The sequence below is a fragment of the Zootoca vivipara genome, chromosome 5 (assembly GCF_963506605.1).
Source record: "Zootoca vivipara chromosome 5, rZooViv1.1, whole genome shotgun sequence".
Taxonomy (NCBI): domain Eukaryota; kingdom Metazoa; phylum Chordata; class Lepidosauria; order Squamata; family Lacertidae; genus Zootoca; species Zootoca vivipara.
In genome coordinates, this window is record NC_083280.1 from 57,631,602 (window position 1) to 57,644,788 (window position 13,187).

General features: G+C 42.4%; 1 protein-coding gene across 4 annotated transcripts in view; it reads right to left on the bottom strand.

Annotated features, from left to right (window-relative positions):
• Nucleotides 1–12,754, bottom strand: part of ADAM12 (ADAM metallopeptidase domain 12) — a 183,539-nt gene extending 170,785 nt beyond the window's left edge. For all 4 annotated transcript variants that reach the window (XM_035137598.1, XM_035137596.1, XM_035137597.2 and 1 more), the window contains exon 1: nt 12,037–12,754. In XM_035137598.1, the coding sequence (XP_034993489.1) occupies nt 12,037–12,160 (124 nt within the window). In that variant the 5' untranslated portion in view covers nt 12,161–12,754. The remainder of the gene's footprint in view (nt 1–12,036) is intronic.
• Between the last annotated feature and the right edge of the window lie 433 nt (nt 12,755–13,187).

Below are 13,187 nucleotides of genomic sequence, written 5' to 3' on the forward strand. Positions count from 1 at the left end.
CCTGACATTTTTATAGTCTTTATTTACAGTATTTATAAGCGGTCATTAGCACATAATGATCATTCATCAGAGTCACTCAGTTCAGATCTCTGCTGAGGTCTGTGTTTGCCCTGCCAGCAAGCCAGAAGATGGCGAACCCTCCCACTCCGTCTTTCGCCCCTCCTGTTCTCTACACGCCTGGAGAGGGCTGGCTTAAACCTCCCCCTCCCCCGATTCTGAACTAGAACTTAACCCTTGTTGCTCCTGTGAACTTCTTGGCTCTATATCCCTCCCTGCCTGTTCCTCCAGACTGACTTCAAGAACTCTTTCCTCTTCATCCCCTTCGGGCACACCTCCTCCTTCTTCCACCCCTACGTCTCCCCCTCCCTCTGGGAAACTTGAAACCTCTGGCTCATCCCTGACAGGAGCATTATTTACTGCGGGATTTGACATCTTTCCGCAGGGCCTGCAAGACGGAGCTGTTCCGCCAAGCCTTTGGTCGGGGTTCAGTCTGATTCTTTTCTTTCTGTATAAGAACAAGCATTTAAGAGGCCTCCTAGCCCGCTCACAGGTCCTTTATAAGACCAGTGGTAACAGTTGGCCCTAGAGAATATTAACCACTCTCAATTTTACCTGTAGACTGTCATCTGTCCAGATTTTAATTTGTTCTGAACTAATTTTAAGATGTATTTTAATCAACTGATTGCCTGTTTTTATGTTCTTTGTATACACTGCAGAATTATCAATCAAACACTGACAAGGGAATGACAGCCAAGTACATTTGCATTTGAAAAAGAATATACTTATCTAGAACAATAGGCAACTTTTTCAGTTTATGGAAAACCCACATAAAGCTTGTGATTACAGTTTTATTTTATTTTACCATGGCTCTGAAAATACTCAGATGACCACATTAGAGGATGGCATCTGGCTTCCTCAATCATTCTTAGTGCTTGCTTCTACGCACAAAAAGATGAAGCCTATGTTTCAACCTTAGATTTGCAGATTTGATCACTGAACTACAACATCTCCAAGATAATATGCAATGCAGAGACTTTCTAAAACAAAAAGGAATACAGTGGTCAAGTGGATACTCTTTGCAGATGACCCCTTCCCAAGAACTATGCTCCTAAATTCTGGATCAGTATTAAGGTTAGAAGTCATAGCAAGTTCCTCATTTTCCTGAAAGCAGGACAGCTGGTGTATCAGCTAAAGCTCATTCACTCATGACCACAGCTACCTCCTTACAGTCCAGAAGCACTCCACAAGCAGTATGACCCAACGTAAAATAGCCATATCCACAATCTCAACAGAACACTCAAAAAAGTGCAATTTGCATCCTATCTAGACCAGGCACCCCCAAACTGCGGCCCTCCAGATGTTTTGGCCTACAACTCCCCATGATCCCTGGCTAACAGGACCAATGGTCAGGGATGATGGGAATTGTAGTCCAAAACATCTGTAGGGCCAGAGTTTGGGGATGCCTGATCTAGACTATGCTGTGGTTTCTTCACCCCTATTCCATTCATTACTGACCTCAATGGGCATTCTGAAAATCTAACCAATATCTGTACAAGTTATCCATGCACAGAGGTTTACAAAGATAAAGGGGCTGCAATGGTGCCACTACTTCCAGCTTTTAGAAAATGAGTATCTATCAAATAGCATCTTTGAGACTATCTAGAATGATCCCAAAGTACGTGCTAAAAATGTTAAGTCCTATTCAGTGTTATGTATATACAGTACAAGTCTTACTGAATCCTACAAAGGGAATAAAGTGTACCCTTTCTTCCACAAAACATGTATTCAATAGCACATCCTGCTGCTTCTTTTTCTTTCTTTTTAATCTTAATTCTAACTTATCTTGTTCATTTACATCATGTATTTTTCTTCTCTACAAAATTAATAGTCATGTAACATTTTTTTAGAACATTAAAGATCAGCTAAGGCCTTTGATGAGCCTGAGGACAAAACAGCAGCTAGATGACTCCATGCTTTTCTGAAATTAATTCAAGTTCCTTCTGCTTCTAATCAAAATGTATCCTCTCTCTAACTTGACAGGGCTGCCAACTTCAAACTACAGTGGTACCTCGGTTTATGAACACAATTGGTTCCGGAAGTCTGTTCATAAACTGAAGCATTCATAAACTGAAGCGAACTTTTCCATTGAAAGTAATGGAAAGTGGATTAATCCGTTCCAGAGTACTTAAACTGAAGCGTTCATAAACTGAAGCGAACTTTCCCATTGAAAGTAATGGAAAGTGCATTAATCCGTTCCAGACGGGTCCGCGGAGTACTTAAACTGAAGCATTCATAAACTGAAGCATGGGTGTAATTGGTTCCGGAAGTCTGTTCATAAACTGAAGCGTTCATAAACCGAAGCGAACTTTCCCATTGAAAGTAATGGAAAATGAATTAATCCGTTCCAGATGGGTCCACGGTGTTCATAAACCGAAAATTCATAAACCGAGGTGTTCATAAACCGAGGTTCCACTGTAATCTACATGGAGGTTTGTTGCATGTCCATTTGATCTTTTGCATTGCTTAGATTCTTAAGACATAACTACTCGCATGAAAAGGATGTGTTTCTAGTATTACTGCCCCTTTAGCTAAGCTGCTAAAAGAAACTTTGCTACATTTCAGTTCAAAGAAATATTCAGTGTCATCACTTCCTTTTCACTGAATCACTTCCTTCTGAGCTACAATGTACTGATAAAAAACCTGCAAGACAAAATATGCCTTCAATGTGAATTCAGATCTCCAGGGCCTGATGAGCTTCTCCCAAGGGTACTAAAGGAGGTTGCAGGTGTAATTTCCAGCCTCTGTGGACTGGAGGTGGGCAAATGTTATTCCCATCTTTAAAATGGGGATAAAAGAAGACCCAGGTAACTACCGACTAATCAGCTTGACATCAACACCAGGAAAGGACCTAGAACAGACAATTAAATGGTTGTTCTGTGAGCACTTAGAAAAGGATGTTGTGGTTAATAAGACCCAGTATGGGTATCTCAAAAACAAGTCATGCCAGAGGAATCTCATTTCTTTTCTTGATAGAGTTGCAAGCTTGGGGAAAGCTGTGGACATGGTGTATCTTGATTTCAGCAATGCTTCTGACAAAGTCCCCCATGGTATTCTTGTGGAGGAACTGGTAGAATGTGGGCTGCATGCAGTAGCTTTTAGGTGGATTTTTAGCTGGTTCACTGACCAAACCCAAATAATGCTCACTAATGGTTCCTCATCATCCTGGAAAAAAGTGACAAATGGAACCCCACAAAGTGGAACCCCTGAGCCCATTGTTGTTCAATGTCTTTATAAGCGACTTGGTATAGGAATTGAGGGGATGCTCATTAAATTAGCAAACTGGGGGGTGTAGTAATGACACAGAAGAGACAATCTGAATTTAAGATGACCTTAACAAATTGGAGATCTGGACCAAAACTAACAAAATGAAATTCAATAGTGACAAATGTAAGGTTGTACACTTAGGCAGGAAGAACCAGCTGCACAAATATAAGATGGGGGACACCTGAATTGCCTGTAGTACATGTGAAAAGGATCTAGAGGTCTTAGTAGACCACAAACTTTAAATGAAGCAGCAGTGTGATGAAGCAGCAGAAAAAGGCTAATGCTAGTCTAGGCTGCATCAACAGAAGAATAGTGTCCCGATCAAGGGAAGAAAGTTCCACTCTGCTCTGCCTTGGTCAGACCACACATGGAGTACTATGTCCAGTTCTGGCTGTCACTAACAAAGATATTGACAAGCTTGAATGTGTGCAGAGGGTGCAATCAATATGATCAAGGGCCTTATAAGGAACGGTTGTGGGAGCCTGTATGTTTAGCCTGGATAAGAGGAGATTGAGAGGATAGAAGAAGATAGCCATCTTCAAATATCTAAAAAGCTGTCACATGGAAGATGGAGCAAGCTTGTTTTCTCCTGCTGTGAAGTGTGGGACCTAAACCTATGGCTTCAAGTTACAAGAAAGAAGCTGCCAACTAAACATCAGGAAGAACCTTGATGGTAAGAGCTGTTTGTCACTTGTCAGAAGGTGGTGGACTTTCCTTCCTTGAAGTTTTTAAACAGAGGTTGGATGGCCATCTGTCATGGATGCTTTATTTGATATTCCGGCATTGCTGGGGGTTGGACTAGATGACCCTTGAGGTTCCTTCCAACTCTACAAATTTATGATTCTATGATTTTATAATCTCAAGACTGCTCATTTTACTACTTGGCTAGCTGAAAACACTGCTATATTGAGAAGGGATTAAAATGAATCCCTTTCATGAATATAATAGTACCCATTGTAGCACATGCTTCCTTAACAGTTGGGTCTTCTGAATATTTCAGCTATAACCTTTGAAAGCCTGAAGTTCTGTACACAATAAACTGCTTCATTCTGGGAGCCATGTGACTCCATCAGTCATTCAAGCATATGTTTGGTGCAGAGTGAAAGAGCAGAACTTATTTAAGTCAAATATTTCAAAGCTGAATGTATCTTTAAAAAATACCTGGTTTATATGTCAATATAGTATCTCTATAAACCTTTCATTTCTTGTATATTGGCTTGACCCACACTTTCTTGGCATGGGCTTGAGCCGTTTCCCCCTCGCTCCCATGGAAAATCCACTCCTTTAGTGCTAAATAAGAGAAAACATAAATCTGGAGAAAACCTGTATTGCTGTTTGCTCCAACTGAGTGCTAAGAGCAGTTTTCCCACTAGGGGAAAGCAGCGAGACAATAGGAAATGTGGGTGAGCCCTAAGAAGGGAAATTGCAAAATGTAATGGCAAAATACAGATAAATTTGAGGGGCTTTTTACTATAAAGATGAAGTGGACAGGTAAGCAGCTGATGATTAGAAATGGGAAAGAAATTCAGTTCCATTCACATGTGAAGGTGAACCTACCTAACTCATACTTCCTGAAACTATATGTGAAACAAAACGCAGACGTCCTTCAAAACTTTCATTTCTCCAAATTTTGCAAGGCAGTTCTCCAGCCAATGTGTGCAAAAATACATCTATTACTGGAAATAATGTGCATTCCGTTTTGGCGATGGTAACCCTGGTTTAAGGAGCCATTTGGCAACCTTACTTATATATCTGATTTTCTAACACTGTATAATAAGCTGCTTTGAGTTACCTTGGTAAAAAAGCAGCCAATAAATTTAATAAACATGCTGCTTCCCCACCACAAAGGGCTTAATTCACAACTACGAGAACAAAGGATAGCATGAAAAGTCATAGACACAATACCACTGTAAATTTTGTAACTATATTATGTGACAAACATCTCATTTTGATCAGTTTTACAAAGATAAAACAGTGTCCCTGCTTATATTCCCCCCCCCCCCGTTACTACCAAAAAGCACCTTGAGAACTAATACATAGGGATTAGTCCCTGCATCTGCGGCTAGTAATAAATAGAACTCAAATACTTCCAGCTCCTGCCTGCTTGCATGTTCATTTCACATAATGCAGTGTCAAGACAAAGAGCTGGAGGATTACTCATTCAATATTTTTGTGTTTTGCATCATATCACCATTCAGATGGCGCGACGTTCACATTGTAATTTAATCTTTCACAGATAAGCAGCCATAAGCAGGGTATTTTGCTACATTCAATCAGCTCGTATTTTGAAAGGGACACAAATATAAAAACACATACACCACAACAAATTGAGGACGCTACCAGAAAAGTTTCAAATATGTGCCTGATTAGAATCTTTTGTGTAACTGCTGGCAGCAGATGCAAGAGGCATTTCTGCCAAGTTCCACATTCAGACCTGTATGTCTTGCTGTATGCTATCAGCCAGCACAATTAACAGGCCATGGAGTATTCCACTTGTTGCCATATTAGATCATATATTTTGGAGAAGAAAAGAATGTGTTTATCCAATCTATGGTTTCATTGTACAGTATTTTCAGATACACAAACAGTAAATTCAAGTTGTCCTCATTCTTACTCAAGTTCTGGGCCGGAAATGACACTGAAATGAAGTCATTTTAATAGCACCATGCTTTTGGAGCATTGAAGATGATAGCTAAAGTCTTAATGGATTTTTTTTTAAAAAAACAAAGTGCACATATTTTAAATATTTTGCATGGTAGATTTGACATGCTATGAAAATAGCTGACAGCACAATCCTATACAAGTCCACACAGAAGTAAGCCCCATTGCATTCAATGGGCCTTACTCCCAGAAAGTAGGAATAGAACTGCAGCCTAACAATGCATGTTTACTTATAAGAAAGTTTCAATGCATCAAATAGGGCTTAGTAAGTGTGCCAGAGTATTCTGTCTCAAATTATTATCAATATTTTGTAATCATATGACATTCATTTATGCTTTTATATCCGGCATTTCCTTCAAAGAGCTCAAGTGGCTGCTCTCCTGCCCTCCATATAATTCTCTCAACAACCCTGTGAGGTTTGTTAGGCTGAGGGATGGTGACTAGCCCAAGGTAACACAGTGAGTTTCATGGCTGAATGGGGATTCGAACCCTAGACTCCCAGGGCTAGGGTCCAGCACCCTAACCGCTATACCACACTGACTTTCAGTCATTACAAAAATAATTTCTACTCTGTTTGATCCCAAATTTTTCAAAGCCACACTGCAAACCAAGGGCATATAACTGCAAACCAAGGGCATATAACTAATTATAATTGCCTTAATCTAAATTGGATTCTATCCACAAAATAGGATTGCCTTGTTCCAGCCAACCTCAGACCCCTGTCTCTTTAAAATTCAGAGATCTCCCTTTCCTGCCACACATCAGAGTGCCTCCCTTCCTCCAGAGTATAATATAAGTCATCAATGCACCACTGGCAATAAATAAATTTCTGCCAGTAGTACCACCAGGACTAGCAACAGTGAGACAAGGTACAGAAATGCGGGACCAACAATTTGATTTGAGGACTCTCCTAGAGATAGAGAAAAAGAAACTTCCAGGCTTCAATAAAGGAGCCTTCAAGGGACCAAAGGCCAGTATAATTCAGAGACAATTGAATTTGAGTGACAATTTGAGCGACTTTCACCTTGACACCTTCTGAATCTCTGGTCTCATATCACTTCAGATGTGATGAACTCCAAATTCCCTAGTTTCTCACCATTTCATTATTTCTTGCCGTTGTATATTACAAAACAAAGATTTAAAGTATTACAAAATGGCGTGCAACCTTCCAAGTTCTCCCTGACTCTCCATTAGGCTAGATTAGTGATGGCCAAACTTGGCCCTCCAGTTGTTTTTGGACTACAACTCCCATCATCCCTAGCTAACAGGACCAGTGGTCAGGGATGATGGGAATTGTAGTCCCAGAACAGCAGGAGGGCCAAGTTTGGCCATCACTGGGCTAGATGGTAAACAATCAATAGGTAGGGGCGGGGGCGGGGAAGTTTGCTAATACTTCAAGTCGTGAAGTCTGCAACTATTCACACAGGCAACCAGGAAAAGCACACGGGTTCTTTGATAGGTGGGAAGGGGCAGATCTGGTCCCTGGGTCGGATCTAGTTTTTGTTGTTTTAGAGATGGTGAGGCAGCCATTACTATGTTTCTTCTTCCTGGCAGTCCTTGGTGCAACCTAATATCTGAAGAGCACTTACCGTAAAAGAGCTTTGTCTGGATGTCTGCTACCTCCTCTCACATTATAACTGTGACCAGATACATACCCCATAGCTTTGACACAAGTCAGCAAATTTTCTTCTTCTTCCCTCTCCTTCCTTCCCCATTCTGTTTATTTATTTATCTAGCTAGCTGGTGAAGAATTATAGAGAATTTGAAAGCTTGCAAATTATTTTGTGATGTTTTGGTTGGATTTTTTGTTACTGGCCTATAAGGCTAACTTTGCTTTTTTGCATACTTTTAAATAACGCATAAATCTCCTATTTTGAAGGTCTGTTGCAATATACATAGATGTGAATGAACAATGAATTAGGCCATGTGCTTGCCTGTGACTAAGTGCAAGCTTCAATCATTCAGGGAAGGCTGTGGGCAGGATTCCTGCATTGCAGGGGGTTGGACTAGATGACCCCCAGAGTCCCTTCCAACTCTACAGTTCTACAATTCTATGATACTTCATACTAAACAAATCATGTTGCATGGAATGTAGATAGGTAAAGCATATGTAATGGATGTCATAATATAAAATTGAATGAAACAAATTTTTATAACATGGCTCACTCAATGACCACAGAAGGTCATTTCAATAAAATTAAGGCAGAATTCATCCTCAATAGTGAGGAACGTTTCAAATACAGAAGCATGGGTTTATCTCAGTTTTTGTTGGGTCCATCTGGTTCTGGGACAAAATGGCAAGATCAGCATCTGTCTGCAATTCTATATGTTCTGTGCTTTAGTTCAATACATTATTTGTACAGTAATTATTGTATAATTGCAGCTGAGTACCCTAACAGATTATCCAAAACTGGCTTTGACTTTAAAGTACATATAACATTGAAAGTGGGGCAGTCCAAAGAAACAAACAGACCTGATATGCGATATGAGACTGAATAAGTTGCCTACAAAAAGCAGTATAGGGTTTTTTTTTTGCTATTCATCTAAGTTCTTAAACACTCTCTCAGAGCTATTTAAATTCATTACATAAACACTTGGACAGTTAAGCACTCATAAAATTGCTTTGTGAAGTGCCTACCCTACATTCACACTAACCCATTTTATGCTTTAATATCTCAGGTGTATAATTTTTCTCCTTAAACTAACACAAATACCATACCGATCATATTATGGATCCTGTGTGCCAAGTATTTAGCCTAGAAGCAGCATAATTCAGTACAGAGGTACACTGTGAGTCAAATCCCACAAGCATGTGTGCTTGACAAGAGCTAGAGAATGTCCCTTTAAGTCCCTTTAAGAATGACCCAGCATGGTGGGTCACAGATGGCCTTCATCAACTCATATCATTATCCCGTTATTTATTTATTTAAAACACCCCTATGCTGCATTTCATTTTTTTAAAAAAACGAAAGCTGGTTCACAATTACAAAACTGATTCAATAAAGTCAACACTAAAAAAAGACTACAGAAAACTCCACAGTAGTCAGGAAAACTACAAGCTAAGTATCATTGACCAGCAACTGCTTGGCAAACAAGGTTATTTTAACAAATGCCAAAAACACACCACCGTTGGAGCTTGCCTTATTTCAGTTGGCACCTATGGGTGGTGGTGGAGGTTCTTTTCCATGCAACAGCCCAGTTTTAGCACACTGCAATACTGTACATGCCTCCCAAAATAAGTGTAAATGAAGTCAGTGGGGGCTACTTCTGACATGTATAGGACTACTGTACATTGTTTAATCTGAATCAGAGCTCTGCAGCTCTACAGGTATTATACTGAGAAAACATTCCAAGGGGAAGGTTCCAAACACTGGTTGCATTCACATGCAACACTAAGCTATAGTTTGTTCTAACCATGGTTAAAACAACAAGCAAATGAACAAGCCATGTATTGTTCACCCAAACCTGTTTTTTCCTCAGTTGCTTCTATAGCAGGCTGAGCATCTGGCATGGTTTGATCAAACAAACCATGGTTAAACATAGCTGCTGGGTTCAGACATGACACCAAACCATCATTAAAACAAGCCATGGTTCATAAGTATCAACAATAAAACATTGATCATGCTCATATTGTGCTTTGTTTCCAGTAAACATAGTTAATATACTGGGCTGGGTTCAGATAGTCAAACAAGCCTCACTTTAATTAAACCAGGGGTGGTTAACCCATGGCTCAAGTCCACTACCCACCCCAACTGATTTTAGGTGATCCATGAAGCCCAGCCAACCACCAAATAATTTGGTTACCCCCCCCAAAAAAAATAGCCAGCAGGTGGCATCATTGTGCCTCCACTGTTGTGGCCACTGCTGGTGTGGGAATGGGGGTGTCACCTCTTTTTAGCTTCTTTCTCTGCACCAGTCTTAAAAAGTGAGTGCACTTGTTAGAACATCTCTGGAAGGCTGATGAAACAGGAATAAATGTTTCTTCCTGCTTCCTGTCAAAGACCTTCTGACAATTGTGCCATACCATAGGAAGAAGGACCTTTTCAAAGGTAAGAGGTGGCTGTTCCTTCCTCCCTAAGGAACTGCTAGAACAGGACACTCTCCTACTCTAGCACGGCCCTGGAGAATGGAAATCCTTCTTTTCTGTGTGGCTCTATCTGCTCCTGAGTCTGTCCTGCTCCATCTGTTTTGTGTGAATGTGTGCAGGTTCATCTTGTCTGCTCCCCACCCCTGCAATCTGAATGCGTGTACATATGTGTGTGTGTAAACTGCATCTCCCCCACCCCGCCACTGAGTGTATGTGGATTTGTACACACACTGCATGTGTTAAATGTACTTAGCTTGGTATGTAGCCCTTGGACAGATAGCAACCCCTCAATGTGATCATCAAGCCAAAAAATGTTACCTACCCCTTGGGCCAAACAAACCATGGTTTAGCAGTTTTTTTCCACTCCACTGCCCTCCAGATGTTTTAGACTACAAGTCTCATCAGTCCTGGCCATCATGGCCAGCAGTGAAGGTTGGTGGGAGTTGCAGTCTAAATTAGCACCTGGAGGGCACCAGGTTGGGGAAGGGTGGCTTAGTGTTATGTGAGAACAAGGCTGTGTACTTTATCATACTACAGATTCACTTACCGTATATTTGCCTCTATTCTTGGGGCACCCAACCATGCACACAGGTCAACACACTTATTTCTAGTAACATGAGTAAAAGTAAAATTCTACACATTTACTCAGAACGATGTCGCTCTCATGAAAGTGGGCATAGAACTGTAGTGTAAAAGTTGCATGCCAATGAAAAAACAGCCCTGTTGGTGCTTTTCAGTGACTTATTGGTATCAAATCAGAAAACAGGCATTTATTGGTGGGGGAGGTCAAAAAGCTTATTTGGAAGAAAAAAAACCATGGGGCGGGCTGTTATTTATGTCCGAAATACATATTCGCACACCACTTAATGTACAACAATACTAAGCAACTTCTGCAACCGCATGTACAACTGCGGTAGGGCTGCACACACACACTTCCTGTGCCCTTACCTGAAAAGTGAATCCTCACTAAATTCGAGAATTACCTTTCAAAGTTTTAGCTGGAGGTAATCCTGCCTGAGGACCCTTCCTGGGACATTTCACCGTTCCTAGGATTCACCCGTGGTTTGTCTTAAAATCAACCTTTGAAAGTGAAGCAGATATTCTCTCTCCTTCGCCCCCCCCCTCCCCCAAGCCCCGACTTCGGCGTCGTCTGCCTTTCACGGCACTCAGGCAGGCTGGCTGGCTGGCATTCAACAGGTGGCCACGAGGCATGCAGGATTGCAATGGTGGCGGCGGCGGCGGTGGACGGGGAGTTTCACCTGTTACATTTATAATTTGCACACAGCTGTTGAAGGCGGGTGTGGCTGTGGGGGGGGGTTGTCCTGGGGATGGAGGAGAGATGGCCTCTCTCGGAAACGCTTTAGCTTGAAGTGACTGCCGGCAACACCGCCGCGAAGCGGCAGCATCGCCTCTTGTGCCCATTTTCGAAACGGTGCAGCAAAGCCCGCGCTTTTGCGCCGAAGGAAACGCCGCCTCTGGAAGGGCGCGCTCGCGCTCGTGGGAGGCGTTCGGGCGCCGGCAGGCAGGAATTCCATCCTTTGCGCCAGGCGAGCGTCGTCCGTCTCTCTCTCCCCCCCCCCCCCGCCCCGCGCGCCAAAAAGCCTCCCTCCCAGCTCAGCTCTCCGGCTGCTGTAAGGAGCCGCCAACAGAAGCGTCCGGAGACAGAGAAAAAAGAACTGCCGGCTTCTCCTCTACTTTGCTCCCTTCTATATTATCAGTCACACAAAAGGAGAGCGGGGCGGTAGGGAGAGGATTGTTCAGTGTAACCAACTCGGGGGGAGAAGAGGAGGTGCCGGGGAGATACAGCAGAGAAAATATGCCGAAAGGGCGGCTTCCTTGCAGGACAAAAGAAATGCAAAACGTGGACATTTGACAGAACTTGGGGAGGGCCGCTTTGGCGACAAGGAAGTTATATATGTGCGGTGCATGCATGCATGTTACGTATATAAGCATTTCCAACTTACCTTGAGCCCCGGATGGTGGTGCTATTAAGAGGCTGAGCAGCAGCAGGAGCAAGAGCTGGGCAGGGGGCTGAGGAGGAGGAGGAGGAAAGGAGCGTAGCCGCTCTGCATGGCGACGCATGGACATCTTAGCCTAGACTGAGAGAAAAACTTTCATCAGCTGGGGCTGGAGAACAGCCCCATTAATATACAATTACAGAGAGAGAGAGAGAGCACGGAAACTCAGGATGTGAGAGATTTCCTGCATACAGCTGACTCCCAAACCCCTCCTGCTCCTGCATAGGCTGATGATGAGTTGGGCTTTGCTTTCATATTCCACCCCCTCTCTTAATTTAAACTGTTGATGGAGAGGGGTTCTCCCCACCCCCCGCGCAAGATCAAATATGTTGACCGTTGCAATAACTGAACAAATTGTCCGGGTTGGCTAACAGGAGGCACTGAAAATCGTTAGTGGAAGAAGGCAGGCCCTGTGAAAAAGTGCCCCTTGCCAACACTCACAGTTCTCATTACAATGGAACAAATTATTGTCTTCTTTGCCTTCGTCCTGCTGCTCCCGCGCAGGGTCCTAGTGCCCTCCGAAACGTGCAGGCAGAAACCGTTCCTTCGCAGAGCAAGTGACCTGCCAATTTTCAGTTCGTGTTGGAAGGAGACTCCCTCATTTGGGATTAATTTTAAGGCTGGCTGTAAAATTCTTCTTCCCCTCCAGCGATGATGAATTATCTTGTTTTGTCTCAAACGTCTCTTCTCTCAGATTGTTGTGTGTGTGTGACTCAAATGGCTTCAGAAAAGAGTGATGAGTTCTCCCCCTCCCCTAAAAAATGAAATGATTCCTTGCTGATATTATAATTGTGCTTAATTCCAGTGCCTGGTCAGATTGTATTTTATGTCATTTTAAAGTGTGAGGAATAGAATACTTCTTCAGCACGCCTCCCTCAGGTTTTTGGTTTTTAAATCTCCTTCCTTCACATTGTCACAGTTGTCAGACAAATGAAAAGATATTACTTTGTGTCTGACATGCGGTCACCCATCACAGTAACATATGTAAATAGATGATGTTTGCAGTCTTTTTCCTTTATGACAGACTTGCAGCAGGCAGGGAAAGGGGCCAGATCATTCTTCCAGAATTTGGAACACTAAAGTATTAGTTTCTGCAA